Source organism: Nomascus leucogenys, chromosome 5 (assembly GCF_006542625.1).
Source record: "Nomascus leucogenys isolate Asia chromosome 5, Asia_NLE_v1, whole genome shotgun sequence".
Lineage (NCBI taxonomy): Eukaryota > Metazoa > Chordata > Mammalia > Primates > Hylobatidae > Nomascus > Nomascus leucogenys.
The window spans coordinates 63,010,167-63,032,803 of record NC_044385.1 but is presented as its reverse complement, the minus strand read 5'-3'; the positions used below and the strand labels follow the sequence as shown (position 1 = coordinate 63,032,803).

The 22,637-nt window shown below is 42.7% G+C and overlaps 1 protein-coding gene across 3 annotated transcripts in view; it reads right to left on the bottom strand.

Annotated features, from left to right (window-relative positions):
- Window positions 1-22,437, bottom strand: part of XPO4 (exportin 4) — a 134,947-nt gene extending 112,510 nt beyond the window's left edge. For 2 of the 3 annotated variants that reach the window (XM_003279169.4, XM_030813260.1), the window contains exon 1: window positions 22,338-22,437. In XM_003279169.4, coding sequence (XP_003279217.1) covers window positions 22,338-22,406 — 69 coding nt within the window. In that variant the 5' untranslated portion in view covers window positions 22,407-22,437. The remainder of the gene's footprint in view (window positions 1-22,337) is intronic. The other variant, XM_030813261.1, reaches the window with a different exon arrangement.
- Window positions 22,438-22,637: the final 200 nt, after the last annotated feature.

Here is a 22,637-nt window from a genome sequence, read left to right as displayed (position 1 = left end):
GAAGTTGCTATTTAATGGGTATATAGTTCCAGTTTGGGATAATGGAAAAGTTCTGGAGACAGTGATAAATTTTGGTGATAGTTACACAACAATATGAATGGCAAATTTTATGTTGAATTTTACAATAATTTTTTTTTTTTTTGAAACAGAGTCTCGCTCTGTCACCCAGGCTGGAGTGCAGTGGTGCAATTTCAGCTCACTGCAAGCGCCACCTCCTGGGTTCATGCCATTCTCCTGCCTCAGCTTCCCGAGCAGCTGGGACTAAAGGCGCCCGCCATCACGCCCGGCTAACTTTTTTGGTATCTTTAGTAGTGACGGGGTTTCACCATGTTAGCCAGGATGGTCTTGATCTCCTGACCTCATGATCTGCCCGACTCAGCCTCCCAAAGTGCTAGGATTACAGGCATGAGCCACCACACCCAGCCAATAATTTTTTTTAAAAGGAGAAAGATATCACAAGAAAACTTTTATGAGCAATATAATAAAAGAAATATAAATATCAATAGACTTACTATGTTTGGTTTGGATGGTAGTTACAGGGGTACACACAATCACATATCATCATCAAATTGGACACCTGAGATTTGTGAATTTTCTTGTGTTAATATACTTCAATAAAATATATATTAAAAACTCACTAAACAGATCAAAGAACAGATTAGATACATTGGGGAAAAAAAATTGGGGGCTGGGCACAGTGGCTCACACCTGTAAGCCCAACACCTTGGGAGGCTGAGGAGGGTGGATTACCTGACGTCAGGAGTTTGAGACCAGTCTGGCCAACAGGGTGAAACCCCGTCTCTACTAAAAACACAAAAAAATTAACCGGGCACGGTAGTACATGCGTGTAGTCCTCGCTACTTGGGAGGCTGAGGCAGGAGAATCACTTGAACCTGGAAGGTAGAGGTTGCAGTGAGCCAAGATCACACCACTGCACTCCAGCCTGGGTGACAGAGTAAGACTCTGTCTCAAAAAAAAAAAAAAAAAAAAAAGAAAGAAAGAAAGAAAGAAAAGAAAATTGGGAAAACTGAAGACAGATACGGGAAATTATTACAAATATAGGAAGGCACAAACATGAGCATGTTAGTCCCTTCACGTTACTGTAAAGGAATACTTGAGACTGGGTAATTTATAAAGAAAAGAGGCTTATTTGGCTCATGGTTCTGCAAGCCATACACATGGTACCAACATCTGCTCAGCTTCTGGTGAGGCCACAGGGAGCTTTCAATCGGGGCAGAAGGCAAAGGGAGAGCCAGCATATCATATGGCAAGAAAGAAAGCAAGTTGGGTGAGGTGCCACATTCTTTTAAAACAGATCTCCGGTGAATTCAGAGGGAGGCACCATGCCACTCATGAGGGATCCACCCCCATGACCCAAACACCTCCTACTAGGCCCACCTCCAACATCAGAAGTCATATTTCAATATGAGATTTGGAGAGGACAAAACATCCAAACCTCATCATAGAGTCTAGGAGAATTGGCCAGGCACAGTGGCTCATGCTTGTAATCCTAGCACTTTGGGAGGCCGAGGCGGGTGGATCACCTGAGGTCAGGAGTTTGGGACCAGCCTGGCCAACGTGACAAAATCCCGTCTCTACTAAAAATACAAGAATTAGCCAGGTGTGGTGGTGGGCGCCTAGAATCCAGCTACTCTGGAGTCTGAGGCAGGAGAATCACTTGAACCAGTAGGGCAGAGGTTGCAGTGAGCCGAGATGAAGCCACTGCACTCCAGCCTGGGCAAAAGAGCAAAACTCCGTCTCAAAAAAAAAAAAAGGCAGGGAGTGTAGGATAATAAAGGGACCATCCATGCTCTGCTGTACTCAGAGCCCCGAGAGGCTGACCTCTAGACACCACATGACTCAGGCTTCCTCACTCCCTCCCAGTGGTTCCTTTTTCCCACCAAAAGCCACAGCTCCCTAAGGCTGCTCTCCCCTACAACTATAGCTCTCTCCAATTCTCCACTATCCCGCCCTGCCCTTGCAGGCCCTGAGAATGGCTTTACCATCCTTTACGGTTCTCTTACATATTACCCCTCCCCAAGCCTGTCAATAGTTATCTTCGTTACTCTCTTCAATTACACCTTTGAGTGTTTCTTGGCAGGCCTTGCCTGACACAGCATGGAGCTCCAATGGGTGGGGAGAAAGAAAGGAAAGATGTAGACTCAAAGCTAAAGAAAAGAAGCATTCCAAAACTGATGAGAAACACTAAAAATCAGAAAGCCCAATGAATCCCAAACTAAATAAAAAGGAGGAAAAATCATATTACTGATATCACAGTGAAACTGAAAAATTCAAAGAGAAGACCTTAAAAGTCAAAGAAAAAAGATATTTATAAGGCATAACAGACTAAACTGTATTTCTTAGAGCAATAAGATATGCCAGACAAGAGAGATCAGAATAACATTTTCGGGGTATTGAAAGAAAATAACTATTAACCTAGAAATGTCTATCTAGAAAAATGATCTTTCAGGGACTAGAGTATAATGAAAGCATGTTCCTACAAATAAAAACCAAGAGAGTTTACCACCAAAGTACTCTTCCCTAAAAAAATTCTGAAGAAAATACTTCAAGTAAAGTGAACCCAAATTAATGATCTTGAATGCCAGAAGACTATGGAGTAAACATATTGTATTGGGTTTTTTTTGTTTTTGAGACAGAGTTTTGCTCTTGTTGCCCAGGATGGAGTGCAATGGTGCGATCTCCACTCACCACAACCTCCGCCTCCTGGGTTCAAGCGATTCTCCTGCCTCAGCCTCCTGAGTAGCTGGGATTACAGGCATGCACCACCACGTCCGGCTAATTTTGTATTTTAGTAGAGATGGGGTTTCTCCATGTTGGTCAGGCTGGTCTCGAACTCCCAACCTCAGGTGATCCGCATGCCTCGGCCTCCTGAAGTGCTGGGATTACAGGAATGAGCCACCACACCTGGCCAAACATATTGTTAAATATGTTCACTAAGGCCAGGTGAGGTGGCTCACACCTGCAATCCTGGCACTTTGGGAGGCGGAGGCAGGAGGATCGCTTAAGCCCAGGAGTTCAAGACTTCCCTGGGCAACAAGGCAGTCTCAAAAATTGATTTGTCTCACAAATAAATAAATAGCTGGGCATGATGGCCTCCACCTGTAGTCTTAGCTATTTAGGAGGCTGAAGCAGGATTACTTGAGCTCAGGAGGTCAAGGGTGCAGTGAGCCAAGATCACACCACTGCACTCCAGCCTGGGCAAGGGGGTAAGACCCTGTCTCTTAAAAATAAATACAATATAATCCGATCTGATCCGATCCAATCCAATCCAATCCAATCCAATCCAATCCAATCCAATCCAATCCAATCCAATCCAATCCATCACCCAGGCTATATACTACAGTAGTACAATCTCGGCTCACTGCAGCATCAACCTCCCAGGCTCAAGCAGTCCTTCCACCTCAGCCTCCGGAGTAGCTGGGACCATAGGTGCATGACACCACACCTGGCTAAATTTTTTTGTATTTTTAGAGATGGGATTTTGCCATGTTACCCAGGCTGGTCTCAAAATCCTGGGCTCAAATGATACTCCTGCCTCAGCCTCCCAAAATTCTGGGATTAGAGGCATGAGCAACCACAGATGGCCAAGTATTGTATTTTTTAAATGATTCTACCTAGGAGGCTAAGGCAGGAGGATCACTTGAGCCCAAACGTTTGAAGCTGCAGTGAGCTTTAATTGCGCCACTGTGCTTCAGTCTGGGTGACAGAGCAAGACCCTGTCTCTTAAAACAAAAACAAGTAAAGATTACTTTGAGAAAATGAAAAAAGACAATTAAAACTCTGGACAGCAATAGCGCATTAAGTAAACGAGGTTTTTTTTTGTTTGTTTGTTTTGTTTGTTTGTTTTTTGAGACGGAGTTTCGCTCTTGTTGCCCAGGCTGGAATGCAATGGCGCAATCTCGGCTCACTGCAACCTCCACCTCCCAGGTTCAAGCCTCAGCTTCCCAGCTAGCTGGGATTACAGGCATGCGCCACCACGCTGGTTAATTTTGTATTTTAGTAGAGATGGGGTTTCTCCATGTTGGTCAGGCTGGTCTCGAACTCCCAACCTCAGGTGATCCGCCCGCCTTGGCCTCCCAAAGTGCTGGGATTGCAGGTATGAGCCACCGTGCCCAGCCAGGAGAGAGGTATTTTTAAGCTAGTCTTTGTATTACTCTGGCTGGGACAGAATATACATATTATCTTTGGACTAAATTGAAAATGCATGTTAAAATGTTTACTGTGGTCAATAAGATATTAAAACTAAGAACACAGTTTATGACAACAAACTATGGAATGAGAAACAAAAGATTATCAAACCCTAAAAGAAGGCAAGAAAAAAATCACATGCACACACAGTAAGATAACAAATAAATTATAATTTATCAGTAATGACAAGTAAATGTAATAAACTAAATGCTCTACATAAAAAACTAAAATTGACAGACTGAATAAAAAGGAAAATCCAAAATTATGCTGTTTATAAGAAATAAATATAAAACTCAAGGGCATGGAAAGGTTGAAAGCACAAAGATGGAAAAAGTCCTCGTGCAATGGCTCATGCCTGTGATCCCAACACTTTGGGAGGCCAAGGCAGGAAGATCACACGAGGTCAGGAGCTCAAGACCAGCCTGGTTAACAAAGCAAGCCCTTATCTCTACAAAATAATTTTTAAAATAAAAATGAAAAAATAAAATAAGTTTACAAAAGTAGAAAAAAAACATTCTAATCAAAATAAAGTTAATGAAATTGATATAGCTATCAGAGAAAAACAGAATTTAGGGCAAAATATTACTAAAAGATGCTGGGCCATCTCATAAGTATAAAAGGGTCAACTACAATGGCATGCAATACAATTTATACGTACAAAACAAAACAGAACTACCAACAAATCCACTAGAGTGGAAGATTAACATGTAACTCTCAGTAACTGTTAGCTTAGGAAGACAGAAGTATCTAACGAATTTGATTTAATAGCATAAGTACATTGCACCTTTAAGTAAATATCACATTCTTTTCAAACACATACTGAACAAAAACTGACAACACACTAGACTGTAAGGCATATCCAAACAAATTTTAAATAACTGGTATGTACATGACATATTATCTGACCAAGAGCAATTAAGTAAGAAATTGATTTACCATAACAGTAACAAAAACTAGAAAAATTCAAGGATGAAAAAAATCATAATGGAAATCAGAAAATGTATAGGCCAGGCTGGGCACAGTGGCTCACGCCTGTTAATCCCAGCACTTTGGGAGGCCGAGGCGGGCAGATCACGAGGTCAGGAGTTTAAGACCAGCCTGACCAACATGGTAAAACCCCATCTCTACTAAAAATACAAAAATTAGCTGGGTGTGGTGGCGTGCGCCTATAATCCCAGCTACTTGGGAAGCTGAGGCAGGAGAATCGCTTGAACCCAGGAGGCGGAGGTTGCAGTGAGCCAAGATCTCGCCACTGCACTCCAGCCTGGGCAACAGAACGAGACTCCATCTCAAAAATAAATAAATAAATAAACTACATATATATATATATGCTGGGCACGGTGGCTCACACCTGTAATCCCAGCACTTTGGGAGGCTGAGGCGGGTGGATCACTTGAGGTTGGGAATTCAAGACCAGCCTGGCCAATATGGTAAAACCCTGTCTCTACTAAAAATATAAAAAATTAGTTGTAGTGGTGACTCATGCCTGTAATCCCAGTTACTCGGGAGGCTGAGGCAGGAGAATCCCTTGAACCCAAGATGTGGTAGGTACAGTGAGCCACTGCAGAGGTCACGCTACTGCACACCCGCCTGGGCAACAGAACAAGACTGTCTCAAAACAAAACAAAATAAAACTATAGTTTACAATAAACAAAAAAGCCAAAAGTTCTTTATTTGGAATAACTAATAAAATTGGAGAGGAAAAACACAAATATATAAACAAGCAAGAATTAAAAGAGAAAGCAACTACAGATGCCTTGGAAAATAAAAAGACATTAAAAGGATAGCAAACAGGGCTGGGCGTGTTGGCTCATGTCTGTAATCCCAGCACTTTGGGAGGCCGAGGCGGCCGTATCACCTGAGGTCGGGAATTCAAGACCAGCCTGACCAACATGCAGAAACCCCGTCTCTACTAAGAATACAAAATTAGCCAGGCGTGGTGGTGCATGCCTGTAATCCTAGCTACTCACGAGGCTGAGGCAGAATTGCTTGAACCCGGGAGGCGGATGTTGCAGTGAGCCGAGATTGCACCATTGCACTCCAGCTTGGGCAACAAGAGTGAAATTCCGTCTCAAAAAAAAAAAAAAAAAGGATAGCAAACAAATTTATTGTGATAAATACAGCAATTCCAATCCTATACAGATTTCTTCAAGAGACTACAAAACAGGAAACACTCTTTACGCCATTTTAAGAGCCCAGCATATCATCATAAATATGCCAATAGCAAAACCAGATGACGACAGTGGAGGAAAATAAATTTATACGTCAATCCTACTCATGAACACAGAAGAAGAAATCTTAAGATATTTCACATAAGGGAGGTGATGGATATGTTAATTAACTTGACTTAATCATTCCACGTTGTATATATATATTAAAACATTACACTGTACCCCATGAATGTATGCAATTATGAGTCAATTAAAAATATTAATAAAGATATTTCATAAACCAAATCCAACAATGGATGTTAAAAATAATAATGACGATAATAATATACACTGTGACCAAGTTAGGTATCCTAGAAATGCAAAACAGAGTTAACATTAGAAAATAAACAAGGCCGAGCGCAGTGGCTCATGGCTGTAATCCCAGCACTTTGGGAGGCTGAGGCTGGTGGATCGCTTGAAGTCAGGAGTTCAAGACCAGCCTGGCCAACATGGTGAAACCTCATCTCTACTCAAAATACAAAAATTAGCCTGGCGTGGTAGTGCACACCTGTAGTCCCAGCTACTTGGGAGGCGGAGGCAGGTGAATCACTCGAATTCGGGAGGCGGAGGTTGCAGTGAGCCAACAACATACCACGGCACTCCAGCCTGGGTGACAGAGTCAGACTCTGTCTCAAAAAAGAAAAGAAAAAGAAAAAGAGGTCGGGCTCAGTGGCTCACGCCTATCTATAATTCTGCCACTTTGGGAGGCTGAGACAGGTGAATCACTTGAGGTCAGGATATCAAGACCGATCTGGCCAACATGGCAAAACCCCATCTCTACTAAAAATAGAAAAATTAGCCAGGCATGGTAGTGCATGCCTGTAATCCCAGCTACTCGGGAGGCTGAGGCAGGAGAATCACTTGAACCCAGGAGGCAGAGGTTGCAGTGAGCTGAGATTGTGCCATTGCATGGCAGCCTGGGCGACAAGAGCAAAACTCCATCTAAAAAAAAAAAAAAAAAGACTAAAATAATAAGAAAATGAGTGATGAAATATGGAAGAGAGAGGCAATAACTAAATAAATCAACCCTATTACATTACCCTCAATTTTTTTTACTACATTGCCCCAAGTATATGGCATGATCTTTTGAGAAGATATAAAAGAAACCTGGTGGGGGTGGGGTGGGGTGGGGTGGGGTGGGGTGGGGTTGGGTTGGGTTTGTTTTGGTTTGTTTTGGTTTGTTTTGTTTTGTTTGAGTCAGGGTCTTGTTCAGTCACCTAGGCTGGATGGAGTGCAGTGTTGTAATCATAGCTCACTGAAACTTTGACCTCCCAGACTCGATGGATGCTCCCACCTCAGCCTCCTGAGTAGATGAGACTACAGGTGCAGGCCTCCACACATGGATAATTTTTTTTTTTTTTTTTTTTTTTTTTTTTTTTTTTTTTTTGTAGAGACAGAGTTTTGCCATGTTACCCACTCTAGTCTCAAAACTCCTGGGCTCAAGTGATCTGCTTGCCTTGGCCTCTCAAAGTGCTGCGATTACAAGCATGAGCCACTGCACCCAGCCTGGTGGTCTTTTTTGAAAGGTTTCATTGAATACTGTTGAGAATTAGAAATTTTTCATTTCCCAACCATAATGACAAGGAGAAGAAAACTGACAAAAGACATTTCACATTCACAATTATGAGATAAGTCAGAAGATGAAGGCAAAAAGACACTTTTTTTTTTTTTTTTTTGAGACAGAGTTTCACTCTTGTTGCCCAAGCTGGAGTGCAATGGTGTGATCTTGGCTCACTGCAACCTCTGCCTCCCGGGTTCAAGTGATTCTCCTGCCTCAGCCTCCCAAGTACCTGGGGTCACAGGCGTGTGCCACCATGCCCAGTTCCCAGTTAATTTTTTTGTTTGTCATTTTTAGTAGAGACAAGATTTCACCATGTTGATCAGGCTGGTCTCAAACTCCTGACCTCAAGTGATCCACCCACCTCGGCCTCCCAAAGTGCTGGGATTACAGGCGTGAGCCACTGCACCCGGCAAAAAGACACTCTTTCTGTGTTCTTCAATGTGGTAGCCACTAGACATGAGACTGTTTAAGTTAACTAAAAATTTAGCTCCTCAGATATACTAGGGATATTTCAAGTGCCATGTGTGCATGGCTAGTAATTATCACATTGCAAAACACAAATACAGAATATTCCTATTACTGCAGAAAGTTTTTACAGACTGAACTGCTCTAGACTCTGTCGATCATGGTAAAATGGATCACGTGTCATCTCAGACTTTTGAGTCTTCAGATGATGATGTTGTATCAGTGGTTCTTAATTTAGGTAATTTTGTCCCCCAAGGGACATCTGGCAGTGTCTGGAAACATTTCTGGTTGCCACAACTGGGGAGCACTAATGGCAACTAGTGGATAGAGGGTAGGGACACTGCTAAACATCCTACAATGCACAAACCAGCCCTCAGCAACAAAAAGCATCCACCTGAAATGCTAATAATGGCAAGTTTGAGAAATCCTGCCCTAAATGAATTTTCTCCAACTCAACAATCAATGAACGAACGTACTTCCAAGGAAAAAAATATGGTAATCTCATTCAGACAGTCATTACATGAGAATTACATCATTATCCAATATTCTGTGACAAGAACCCAAAACAATCTGTTTTGCTGAAAGAACATGTAATATCATTCTTTCATCTTTTATGATTTGTGTGTAAAAAATTTGCTTGATAAGTTTGTAAGTGGGCAAATGCTAAAGGTAGGTGTATATATAAAGTTAATGAAAAACTGTTTTGATCACTCTAATTGCCATTTATAAATCTAAAAACGAAAATGATTTATAACTACAAAGCAAAGAACAGTCATCTTCTCTTCATCAATATTGTGTGCTACCGATGTTTTCCAAAGCATTATGTTTTGCTGATGCTAGAGCAAGAAAAAGAACCAGAAGTAATAAGAAGACAGAAACCTGTTAAGGATGCATTTAATATCTAAAATCAGTACTGCATTTTGACAGTGGGAATGCAATAACCAGAAATAATGAGCTAGAACCTGTAAGAATTATTTGAAATGTGAAATCAGGAGCTGGGCATGGTGGCTTATGCCTGTTATCCCAGCACTTTGGAGAGGCTGAGGTGGGAGGATCGCTTGAGCCCAAGGGTTCAAGACCAGCCTGGGCAACACAGACAAACCTTGTCTCTACAAAAAATGCAAAAATTAGCCAGGCATGGTGGCCCATGCTTATAGTCCCAGCTACCTGGGAGGCTGAGGTGGGAGGATTGCTTGAGCCCAGGAGGTGGAGGTTGCAGTGAGCTGATATTGTGCCACTGTACTCCAGCCTGGGCAAGACAGCAAGACTCTGTCTAAAAAAAAAAAGAAATAAAGAAATTGAAATCAGTATTTACACATCAGAAGAAACATGCAAAGAGCATGGCCAGGCAAGGTGGCTCATGCTTGTAATCCCAGCGCTTAGGGAGGCTGAGGCGGGCAGATTGCTTGAGCTCAGGAGTTCAAGACCAGCCTGGATAACATGGCGAAACCCTGTCTCTACTAAAATACAAAAGTTAGCCAGGTACGGTTGGTGTGTGCCTGTGCCCCCAGCTACTCAGAGGGCTGAGGCTGGAGGACTGCTTGAGCCTGGGAGGCAGAGGATGGCGTGAGCCAAGATTGCGCAACTGTACTCCAGCCTGGGCAACAGAATGAGACCCTGCCTCAAAAAAAAAAAAAAAAAAAAAAAGAGCAGGCTGTGAGCGTTGGCTCATGCCTGTAATCTCAGCACTTTGGGAGGCCAAGGTGGGCCAATCACCTGAGGTCGGGAATTTTGAGACCAGCCTGACCTGACCAACATAGAGAAACCCCATCTCTACTAAAAATACAAAATTAGCCTGGCATGGTATGGTGGGTGGGGCATGCCTGTAATCCCAGCTACTTGGGAGGGTGAGGCAGGAGAGTTGCTTGAATCCGAGAGGCGGAGGTTGCTGTGAGCCAAGATCGCGCCATTGCACTCCAGCCTGGGCAACAAGAGCAAAACTCCGTCTCAATTAAAAAAAAAAAAGAGCAAACAGCCACACTCTAGACTTGTGGTGTCTAACACAGTACCCACTACCACAGTGGCTCCCTTACACTATCCATGTTACAAGAGCTCAAGACACATGTGGTTAGTGGCTACCATATTGGAGAGAGCAGATAAAGAACACTTCCATCAGCACAGAAAGTTCTATCAGCTAGCGTTACTCTAGAAGAAATCTAACTCAACATGTATTTATCAAGTGCTTACTATAAGGTTATCTTGATTTGATGCCATGTTATTTGATACATTAAAGTACAAAATAGCTGCTAACATTTACAGAGCATTTACTATACCCCAGGCACTATACTAAACACTTTTCTTTCAATGTATGTTAAATCATTTTATCTTTGCACTAACTCCCTGAGGTAGTGGTTATTATTTCTCTATTTTTTTAAAAAAGATGGGCTCTTGGGCCAGCCGTGGTGGCTCACATCTGTAATCCTAGCACTTTGTGAGGCTGAGGCGGGCAGATTGCCTGGGCTCAGGAGTTTGAGACCAGCCTGGGCAACACAGTGAAACCTTGTCTCTACTAAAATACTCAGCCTGGGTGACAGAGCAAGACTCCGTCTCCAAAAAAAAAAAGGGTCTTGCTATGTTGCCCAGGCTGAACTTGAACTCCCGGACTCAAGCAATTCTCCTGCTTCATCCTCCCAGAGAGGTGGAGCAACAGACAAGATTTTTCACACTGCTACCAGTCAAACATCAAAATCACAAATCTGACAGGTTTTGTTTTGTTTTGAGACGGAGTTTTGCTCTTTTAGGCTGGAGTGCAATGGCACGATCTCAGCTCACTCCAAGTGCTGTACAGTGGTGCAATCTCACCACAAGTGCAGTGGCACGATCTTGACTCACTGCAACCTCCACCTCCCGGGTTCAAGCGATTCTCCTGTCTCAGCCTCCTGAGTAGCTGGGATTACAGGCATGCACCACCATGCCTGGCTAATTGTTTTATATTTTTAATAGAGATGGGGTTTCACCATGTTGGCCAGGCTGGTCTCGAACTCCTGACTTCAGGCGATCCTCCCGCTTCGGCCTCCCAAAGTGCTGGGATTACAGGCGTGAGCCACCATGCCCAGCCAAATTTTATACTGTGTGAATTCAAGCTAATGATTACAGCAAACAAAACCTTAAGATAGCCCAGCCTCTATTTCCCTAGTCTCATTTCACACTACTCCCTTCCTCATTTATTCATTCATTTTTTTTCATTCAACAAATATTACTGAGCAACAAGGTGCCAAGCCCTGTACTAGACACACATAATTAAGGAAAAGCAAACAGGGTCCCTGAACAAATATACATTAGAGTCCAGCAACAGAGACCAATGTTCATTAATCAATCACATAAATAAGGTGTTATAAAAGAACTACCAATAATTTGAGACCACCCTGGGCAATACAGCAATACTTCATCTCTACATAAACATTATAACATAGCCAGGTGTGGTGGCATGCACCTGTGGTCCCACCTACTCGGGAGGCTGAAGGGGGAGGATCGCTTCAGCCCAGGAGTTTCAGGCTGCAGTGAGTCATGATCACACCACTGCATTCCAGCTGGGTTTTAGAGTAAGACCCTAACTCCAAAAAGTAAAAAATAAAAAAATATAAATAAAAGAACTACACTGTTATAAAAGGACAGGTGAATCTCACCTTTCAGGCAGGCTAAGGAAAGCTTCCCTGAGAAACTGACTACTGAGAGAACTGAAGGGTGAAGTGACAGTGAAGAAAAGCATTCCAGACAGAAGGACTAGTATATGAGAGGCCCTGTGACAGGACACAGGACACAAGTGGGAAGGGCTGCAAAAAAGCTAGTGTGGCTGATGAAGAGAAAAAGCAATTGGAAAAGAGTCAAAAGAAGCTGGAAAGGCAGTAACTTATCCAAAGCCTCACAAAGTACAAACATTTTTAAAGAAAAATGCTTTATATTTCACAACATTTAATGGCATTTTCCCCTGCTTTTTGTGAACAAGAGGCCCTACATTTTCATTTTCACTGGGCCCTGCAAATTATGTAGGTAGCCCTGGCTGGACAACAAAGACAGTGGACAGAAACAGTCTTATGGCTCGGATACAAGGCAGAGGCCACCCACTCACTATACTGACCCTTCAGACCCACTAAGAAAGACAAAAAAGATGAGGATATGGAAAGAAACACGGCCTCCATGGCCAAGCGCGGTGGCTCACGCCTGTAATCCCAGCACTTTTGGAGGCCAAGGTGGGAGGATCACCAGGTCAGGAGTTCGAGACCAGTCTAGCCAACATGGTGAAACTCCCTCACATGGTGAAACCCTGCCTCTACTAAAAATACAAAAATTAGCCGGGCATGGTGGCACGTGCCTGTAATCCCAGCTACGCAGGAGGCCAAGTCAGGAGAATTGCTTGAACCTGGGAGGCGGAGGTTGCGGAGGTTGCAGTGAGCCTAAACATGCATTGCGCCACTGCACTCCTGGCTGGGTGACAGGGTGAGACCCTGTCTCAAAAAAAAGAAAGAAACATGGCCTCCTAAATTAGAACCTTCGTAGGTAAGGCAAAGGAAACTGCAGTGGTTTTTTTTGTTTTTTTTTTTTTGAGACAGAGTCTCGCTCTGTCACCCAGGCTGGAGTGCAGTGGCGCGATCTTGGCTCACTGCAAGCTCTGCCTCCCGGGTTCACGCCATTCTCCTGCCTCAGCCTCTCTGAGTAGCTGGGACTACAGGCACCTGCCACCACATCCGGCTAATTTTTTTGTATTTTTAGTAGAGACGAGGTTTCACCGTGGTCTTGATCTCCTGACCTCGTGATCCGCCCGCCTCGGCCTCCCAAAGTGCTGGGATTACAAGTGTGAGCCACCGCGCCCGGCCGAAACTGCAGTTTTTTGTTTTGTTTTGTTTTTGAGACAGAGTTCGCTCTTGTTGCCCAGGCTGGAGTGCAATGGCACGATCTCAGCTCACTGCATTCCCCGCCTCCCGTGTTCAAGCGATTCTCCTGCCTCAGCCTCCTGAGTAGCTGGGAATACAGGTATGTGCCACCACACCGGCTAATTTTGTATTTTTAGTAGAGACAGGGTTTCTCCATGTTGGTCAGGCTGGTCTCGAACTCCCGACCTCAGGTGATCTGCCCGCCTCAGCCTCCCAAAGTGCTGGGATTACAGGTGTAAGCCACTGTGTCCAGCCAGAAATCTGCAGTTTTAATAATCACCCTAAGATTGGTTATGCATGTTCTAAACTCTGAAAAACCCTACTCTAAAATATTGTCAAATTACAATGGACCTAATTTTTCCCATAATTACAAACAGCGAAAGAGTGAATCCCTATCTCTTTTCCAGAATAAAGTTTATTAGTTTTCTATTAGCTCTTTCTCACTCAAAAGACATTTTTCCTTTTATTTATTAACAAGGTTATGTTATACTTAGCAGTGACTAAACAAATCTGTGGAAATGGAATGCCCTGCATTTGTATTTATAAGTCTATAAATGCAAAACCACAAACCTAGTCTTAGTCTGAACCATGATACAGCTTTGAACATTCTTCAACATAAAAATAATTGCAGGACATTCAAGGAAGTAGATTTTAAAAATAGATTTTTTTTGTCCAGGTGTGGTGGCTCACGCCTATAATCCCAGCACTTTGGGAGGCCAAGGCAGGTGGATCACCTGAGGGTCAGGAGTTCGAGACCAGCCTGGCCAACATGGTAAAACCCCGTCTCTACTAAAAATACAAAAAATTAGCCAGGCATCATGGCAGGTGCCTGTAAATCCCAGCTACTGGGGAGGCTAAGGCAGGAGAATCACTTGAACCCAGGAGGTGTAGGCAGCAGTGAGCCGAGACGGCGCCATTGCACTCCAGCCTGGGCAACAAGAAACTTCATCTCAAAAAAAAAAAAAAAAAAAAAAGAAAGGTAGATTTTTTTTAAACACATGCAACATTCAGGCTGGGTGTGGTATCTCACGCCTGTAATCTCAGCAATCTGGGAGGCTAAGGCAGGAGAATCACTTGAACCCAGGAGGTGTAGGCAGCAGTGAGCCGAGACGGCGCCATTGCACTCCAGCCTGGGCAACAAGAGTGAAACTTCATCTCAAAAAAAAAAAAAAAAAAAAGAAAGGTAGATTTTTTTTAAACACATGCAACATTCAGGCTGGGTGTGGTATCTCACGCCTGTAATCTCAGCACTCTGGGAGGCTGAGGCGAGCAGATCACCTGAGGTCAGGAGTTTGAGAACAGCCTGGTCAACATGGTAAAATATTGGCTCTACTAAAAATACAAAAATTAGCCAGGCATGGTGGGGTGCACCTGTAGTACCAGCTACTCTAGAGGCTGAAGCAGGATAATTGCTTAAACCCGGGAGGCAGGGGTAGCAGGCAGCCGAGATTGCGCCACTGCACTCCAGCCTAGGCAACAGAGTGAGACTCCATCTCAAGGAAAAGAAAATAGAAACGCATGCAACACTCAAATTTACTAAAATGGAGTATTAATTTATGGTCTAAATTTTTATATTGTAAAAAATTCAAGCTATATTAAAACTATATTAAGCACTCCTTCCATGTGCAATCTCATTCCCTATGTAGCCATTCTTAGAAGTTTAGTATAGGCCAGGCACAGTGGCTCACACCTGTAATCCCAGCACTTTGAGAGGCCGAAGCTGGCAGATCACCTGTGGTCAGGAGTTCGAAACCAGCCTGGCCAACATGGTGAAACCCTGTCTCCACTACAAACACAAAAATTAGCTGGGTGTGGTGGTGCATGCCTGTAATCCTAGCTACTCGGGAGGCTGAGGAAGGAGAATCACTTGAACCTGAGAGGCAGAGGTTGCAGTGAGCCGAGATCGCACCATTGCACTCCAGCCTGGGCGACAGAGCAAGACTCTGTCTCAAAAAAAAAAAAAAGAAGTTTAGTATAGGCCTTCCATTTCCGTTTCTATGCATATACAAATATGTACAGAACTTTTTCTAGAAAACAGAAATGGGATCATATATTCTATTCTGCAATTTTTCATCTTATTTTGAGTATCTTTCCATGTTCATTCAGATCTTCCCATTTTAAAAAAATTATCACATTTTAGATATACCATATTTTTTAAGAGTTCCATAAAATTCCATTATACATAATACCAGTACATTAAATCCATTTGGTATAACCGGACATTTACACTGTTTCAATCTTCACTACAGCAAAGTACACTACAGTAAACTTTTTTTGTGTATAAGCAAGTATTTCCATAAACTGAATAGATGGCCAGAAGTGAAATAGCTGGGGGTCAGCTGTATATTTAAGGCTCTTGTATCGAAAACTTGTAGCATACTTCCCTATACCTTTACAATGTGAAATACCATTTTATTCTTAGTTCTGTTTCTAGACTATTCTAACTTTCTATTCTTTTCCTATGCCAACGCTATGTTTCAATTACTGTAGCTTCTGAATACATTGTAATAGTTGCTACATCAAGTCCCCAAACCCTTCACAGACTTCCAGATATATTTTCTAATCAATTAATTTTTCTCCCACCTCAGAAAAGGGTGAGGAGGAAAGAGAGATTTTGATTGACATTATATTCAATTTAGAGATGAATGAGGGAGAAATTGCCACCTTAACCGGATTGACCTTTCAGACCAAGGAGCATAGCCTTCATTTAATTCAGCTCTTTTATATTCTGCAAATAAGCTGTATCATGTTCTTCATAAACATGGTGCATGTTTCTTATCAGTGCCCTATAATTTATTTCCAAAGTTTTTATTTCTAATAGAATGGGATCTTTTTTCCAATTTTAAGCTGATCACTGTTGATATAAAGGAAATCTTGCAACCCATTTATTTTTCTTATATCTGGTCATCTTTCCAAAGAACTAGTGGTTCCAACAGTCTTTTAGTTATTTTGCTTAAACTTTTTTTCCGAAATGTCGTATCACCTGCAAATAATCATTTTTTGACCTTTCTTTCCAATATCTGCACTTATTCCCATTTTTTATACTACTCTATCAGTTAGACCCTCCAGAAGGTGTTAAATAACAGTTATATTAGGATTCCTGTTTTACTTCTGAGGATATCATCATTTAATACATGGTTTCAGATAACTATTTGTTATCATATTGAGAATTCCCTTCAATTCCTAGTTTATCCAATTGTTTTAATCATAAAATGCTGTTAAATTTTAACAACTGCCTTTCAGGCATCTATGGATGATTTCAAATGTCTTTTCGCATTTCTTCTCTGGATCACTGGCTACGTTCCAATTAGTCTGACACAAGTCCAACTGCAAATACACATTTAATTGAACTGAATTTGAAATATAAATTTCCTATTAATTAGCTTTTTTGAGAAAAAGAATTCTGTTAGTATCAGTTTTCTAATATCTAGTGCCACCGCAGGTACTACAAGACAGGGCTGAAATAAACAAAAATGCATACTTACTATAATGCATCTTTCAAATAAGAAAAGTAGATTCAATTAATTAAAATTTTCATTTTTATGACGTGTACTGTGGTTACAAAAAAATAAAGGCAGTGTACCTTATACATTGAAGGTCTCAGGAAATATCTACTATATAAATGCTCAAATATTCCTCAAACTCACTGTATTTCCCCAAGCTATATTCTCTCAAACTATATTCCCCAAAATATATATCTCTACCTGGGATATTGCTTATCAAACTAGAAAACTCCAATTTATTTTTCATGATTCAGCTTAAGGGTTACCTATTCCAAGAAGCCCTTTCTCAGTCCCCATCTCAGCCTGAGATAGATGTTTGTACCTACTTCTATTATAACATTACCAACCAACATTTGCCAATATTTTTGCCTTTCTCCACTCCTTGAAAAGAAGGTGCTTCTTCTGTCTCCTCAGCATACACAGCATAGTGTCTAACATGCTGTGTTTCTATACACTGAAGAAATGTTCTAAAACAAATCAATGGCCAGAAATTGGATTCCAGATCCAAACTAGCTATATGACAACAGGCATATCATTTGTCATCTCTGAATATCAGGTTTTCTTCTTTCTTTATTTATTTATTTATTCTATTTTTTTTTGAGACAGAGTCCCGCTCTATAGCCCAGGCTGGAGTGCAATGGCACAATCTCAGCTCACTGCAACCTCTGCCTCCTGGGGTCAAGTGATTCTCCTGCCTCAGCCTCCCAAGTTGCTGGGATTACGCCATAGGTATGCACCACCCCACCCAGCTAATTTTTGTGTTTTTAGTAGAGTCATGGTTTCGCCATGTTGGCCAGGCTGGTCTCGAACTCCTGACCTCAGGTGATCCACCCACTTTGGCCTCCCAAAGTGCTAGGATTATAGGTGTGAGCCACCATGCCTGGCCAGGTTTTCTCATTTATAAGGTTTAGGAATATCTCATCCTATTTACTTCACAGGACTGATATGAGAATGAAGACAAAAATTTTTCTATAGGACTACAGATGTGCAAGTATTTTAGAAGATATTAACCAGATTCCACTATAATAAAATCTATGAAAACCAGTCATGAATCTCGTTTACTAAAGTTGGATTTACACTCACTAAATCCATCCTGGTTTAAAAGCAAATGTATGGGCCGGGTGCAGTGGCTCACACCTGTTAATCCCAGCACTTTGGGAGACCAAGGTGGGAGGATAACCTGAGGTCAGGAGTTCAAGACCAGCCTGGCCAACGTGTTGAAACCTCATCTCTACTAAAAATACAAAAATTACCCAGGCATGGTGTCAGGCACCCGCAATCTCAACTACTTGGGAGGCTGAGGCAGGAGAATCACTTGAACCTGGGAGGCAGAGGTTACAGTGAGCTGAGACTGCACCATTGCACTCCAGCCTGGGCAACAGAGTAAGACTGCCTCAAAAGAAAAAGGAAAAAAAAAACCTATGAAAATTACTTTTCTATAATGTATCAGTTAATATGTGTGCTCTGCACTATCTTATATTATCGCTACACACAATCACTAAGGACAATCCAAAACAACCTAATGAAGACAGGGCTACAAAACCAAGCAAATTCAAGACAATACATAAAGTGCTCTTTGGACTTCAAATGAATGTGGCATCAATACTATAAGAACACTAAACTTTTCAATAATGTTGTCTCTAAAATCAAAACACCTCCTACATTTTAGTATACAGGAGGACGTGCATAGGTCATACACAATTACCATACCGTATCATATAAGAAACTCAGCCGGGCACAGTAGCTTATGCCTATAATTCCAGCACTTTAGGAGGCCAAGGCAAGAGTATCACCTGAGCTCAAAACTAGCCTGGGCAACATAGTGAGATCCTCTCTAGAAAAAAATGTTTTTAAAAAATTACCCATTCAAGGCTGCAGTGAGCCGTGATCATGCCACTATACTCCAGCCTGGGCAACAGAGACCCTGTCTCAAAAGAAAGGGAGGGGATTGGGGGGACTTAAATATCAATGCACGGTTGATGTCCATGGGTGGAGGCGGCTTCTGGAACTAACCTCTCATGGATACCGAGGGATGACTGTACTACTTTATCTGGCAGCTTATCCAACAACCTAAATTGATTGAATATAGATGCACCCTATTTAGACATTTTCCATCAAGTAATAAAATGTAACATTTATAGTATATGTTAACTGAGAACCAACATGGTTGAGTAAAAAAAGTTAAAAAAAAAAAAAAAAGACTAAAAGTTCTGAAAGGGGAGTCTGGTGATCTCAGCCTGGATCAGTTATATCATGAATTTGCTCTGTGACCTACCTTGGGCAAGTCACTTCTACCTCTTTGAACCTCAGTTTCCCCATCTGTAGCATGGAAGGGAGAATGCTTAGACTTGGTTCTTATTTTTCAGTTTCTAGTCTCTCAGAGACGGTGATAAAAGCTCTAGACCCTATTACTAAAAATGTACGTTTACACCAAAAAATTTGTTACAATTTCCTTCTGATATTCATCCTAGACTCCCTAAGACCTCTATACTTAAAGATCTAAGATTCTTCTATGTTCAAAAATTCTATGCTGATTTCCATAAAACGACTATATGAGTTACCTAATGAAAAATTAAGCAAAAATAATTATGAAATACATCACTGTTTGCATTTTGAATCTCAAAGCATATTAACAGTTAAAATACAGCAATTTTCCATAAGATATATTCAGACCCACAGATGAATAAATGCTAAGATCACTCTGTTTAAAATATGTAGCTTAATGCTTAATAATTGAAGGAGCGTTAACAACTTTAATTAGCCAAAGATGAATTAATTTACCTCCTTTCTGGTCCCAATATCCTACAGCTTAAGAACCACAGACTGGTAACAGACAAACCAGAGTTAGAGTCTCTACCCCTTGCTATGTAAATTTGGGTAGATTACTTAGCATCTACATGTTGGAGTTTCCTTACTGTAAAATGAAAACAAAAGTAACAGGCCAGGTGCGGTGGCTCACACCTGTAATCCCAGCACTTTGGGAGGCCGAGGCAGGTGGATCACAAGGTCAGGAGTTCAAGATCAGCCTGGCCAACATGGTGAAACCCTGTCTCTATTAAAAATACAAAATTAGCTGGGTGTGGTGGTACATACCTGCAGTCCTAGCTACTCGGGAGGCTGAGGCAGGAGAATCGCTTGAACCCGGGAGACAGAGGTCGCAGTGAGCCAAGATCGTGCCACTGCACTCCAGCCTGGACGATAGAGTGAGACTTGGTCTCAAAAAAAAAAAAAAAAAGAAGATGAAAGCAATAATACCTACCTCACAGAGTTACTGGATATGTAAAGGGCTTGGCACAGTGCCTCGAACATAGTATGTACTCAAAAAATGGTAGCTATTAATAATTTGGAATATAGCTTTCATATTAAGAAATAATACAATAACTACTCTACACATCTTTGGTACAAATTTCTGAACACTCAAGTGGAAATTTCCAAAAAGTCATTTCCTTTTTTTTTTTTTTTTTGAGATGAAGTCTCACTCTGTCGCCCAGACTGGAGTGCAGCAGCACGATCTCGGCTCACTGCAACCTCTGCCTCCCCGTTCAAGCGATTCTCCTGTCTTCACCTCCAGAGTAGCTGAGATTAAAGGTGCCAGCCATCACGCCCGGCTAATTTTTGTATTTTTAGTAGAGATGGGGCAGATGGGGCTTCACCGTGTTGGCCAGACTGGTCTTGGGCTCCTGATCTCAAATGATCCACCCACCTCGGCCTCCCAAAGTTCTGGGATTACAGGAATGAGCCACCGCGCCCGGCTGTAATTTCCTGTTTTTAATAACATAACACTTTTTTCAATAATCCTCTCCTCTGAAAAGATAAAAAGCATTTAGACAAATTATTTATACAACATATGACAGATGGGGTAGAGTGGAAAGACACACAGCTTTAGAGCCAGACAGAACTGAGTTCAAGACCTAATTCAGCCAGTTAGTAATCGTGTAACCCAGGCCACTTACACTTTCTCAACCATGTAAAGCAAAGCTGTTGCAAAGATTAATAAAATATGTGAAGTATGTAAAGCATCAAGCCCAATATCTAGCACTCAATAAACAGTACTTACTACTATTCTTCTCACCTACTCCTTTATAGGTGATAAAAGTAGCTTTGCCAGGGAAGAGGGAAGATATTGGAAAACACAAATACTAGTTTATATTAAGCCAATGACGACGGATGCTGATTTTACCTGATCAATGTAAGAACTACAGCCGTGTTTTGGGTGGCACACTCCTTCCAGAATCTAATGAAAACAGAGCCCCTAGCTCCTAGGAAAATTTCAGGAATTTTACAAAACGCTCTATGTCAGCGATTTTTAAGAATCTTGTATTAAGGGGAATACTAGCTAGTTACTTCTGCTTAATTTGCAAAAGTGTGAAAACCTTCAATAGTCTGTTTTGTGACAAAACGTAGATTAAGTTAATATTCATAATGAAGCAAGTAAATCCTGCTTTTATTAGACTTCTCGATTTCTAAAGAAACAAAAATATCTGTTGTAAAATATTAGAACAACAAACTACGCTAGAATTAGTTCGAATATTCTTAAATGTGATGCTCAAACACCCTAACACCAAACCAAAAGGAAAAAAGTCCAAAAAGGTTAACAAAGCTGGCTGCATCCAATTCTTAGAAAGTCTGAATCAATCCAGCTATCAAATGAACCTCTAACTTCCCAAAACATCTACAAACGCCGAAGTCATAATTTACAAAAACAAAGCTGAGCCAGCAAATACAAACACTGTTTACTGAGTAACTGAACGTAGTTTATCCTTACTTCTCCTCCTTGCATGTAATACTTTTATCCTTTGACTCGGCCTTCTCAAATTCCCTTAGTAAACAACCTCATCAAACTGTTTATTGTAGTGTAAGCATGAAATCAAACAGTAGCATAGACTCAGTTCTCCAAATCGCGGGAGCTTTAAGGAGCTTAGCACTAGACCAAGTTTTGCCCCAATGACCTTGGTCTCAACGATTCCCCTCCCTCCCTCCAGCCGGCCCGGCCCTTCCACGTGCTGCCGGCTGCAATTACTCCAGAGGTGGCTGCATGTCAGGGAAGCGCTAGAGGATCCGAATGCACAGGAAACAAGGATTGCTAACAGCACCCGGGCTGTGCCATCCAATCCCTCCCGACACCAACTCCCCAAGAGCGCTCACACAGCCCTACAAATTTCCCCTACCGAAGCCCTGCAGGGATAACCCCAACCTCCTTCCCGGCGCCTCGCTCTGCGACCCAGTCTGTGGGGCAGGGTGTGAGGTGAAGAAATCCTCTTTGCTACACCACTATATTCCCAAGCCCGACTGGGGTGCTGAGCAGCCAGGGGAAGGGGACAGCTCCTGGAAGGAGGGGACGACGGCAGGAGGAAAGTAGGATGAAGAATCCTGCGCCACGCCACCGCCACCTCCTCCTCCACTTCAGGCTCCCTAGAGGCCCTTGCCAGTCGCCAGCCCAGCGAGCAGCAAGGCCTGGAGTGGCAGGGCCGACAGGGGGCCCGCGAATTCCGGGGTCTGAGGGGCGCGGCGTCCTCACCATCAGAACTTTAGCCGCGTTCTCCAGCTGAGCGATCACTTCTGGGGGCCCCAGCGCCGCCGCCATCATGGTCTCTCTTCAATGACGCGCCATGCGCTGCATTCTGGGAGCGGGCGCCGCGGCCGGCCAATCGCCGCCGCGACCCCGGAGCCTCACGCGCTCCCAGGGCCGTCGCAGCCGCTGTCGACGCCGGCGTCGCGGCCTCGGCGGGTCTGGCCGGGCTGCCGGGTTCCGGGCGGCTGGGAGGGGACTAGCGTGAGCCCGGCCGCCGCGCTGGGGCGGTGGCGGCCGCAACCCACG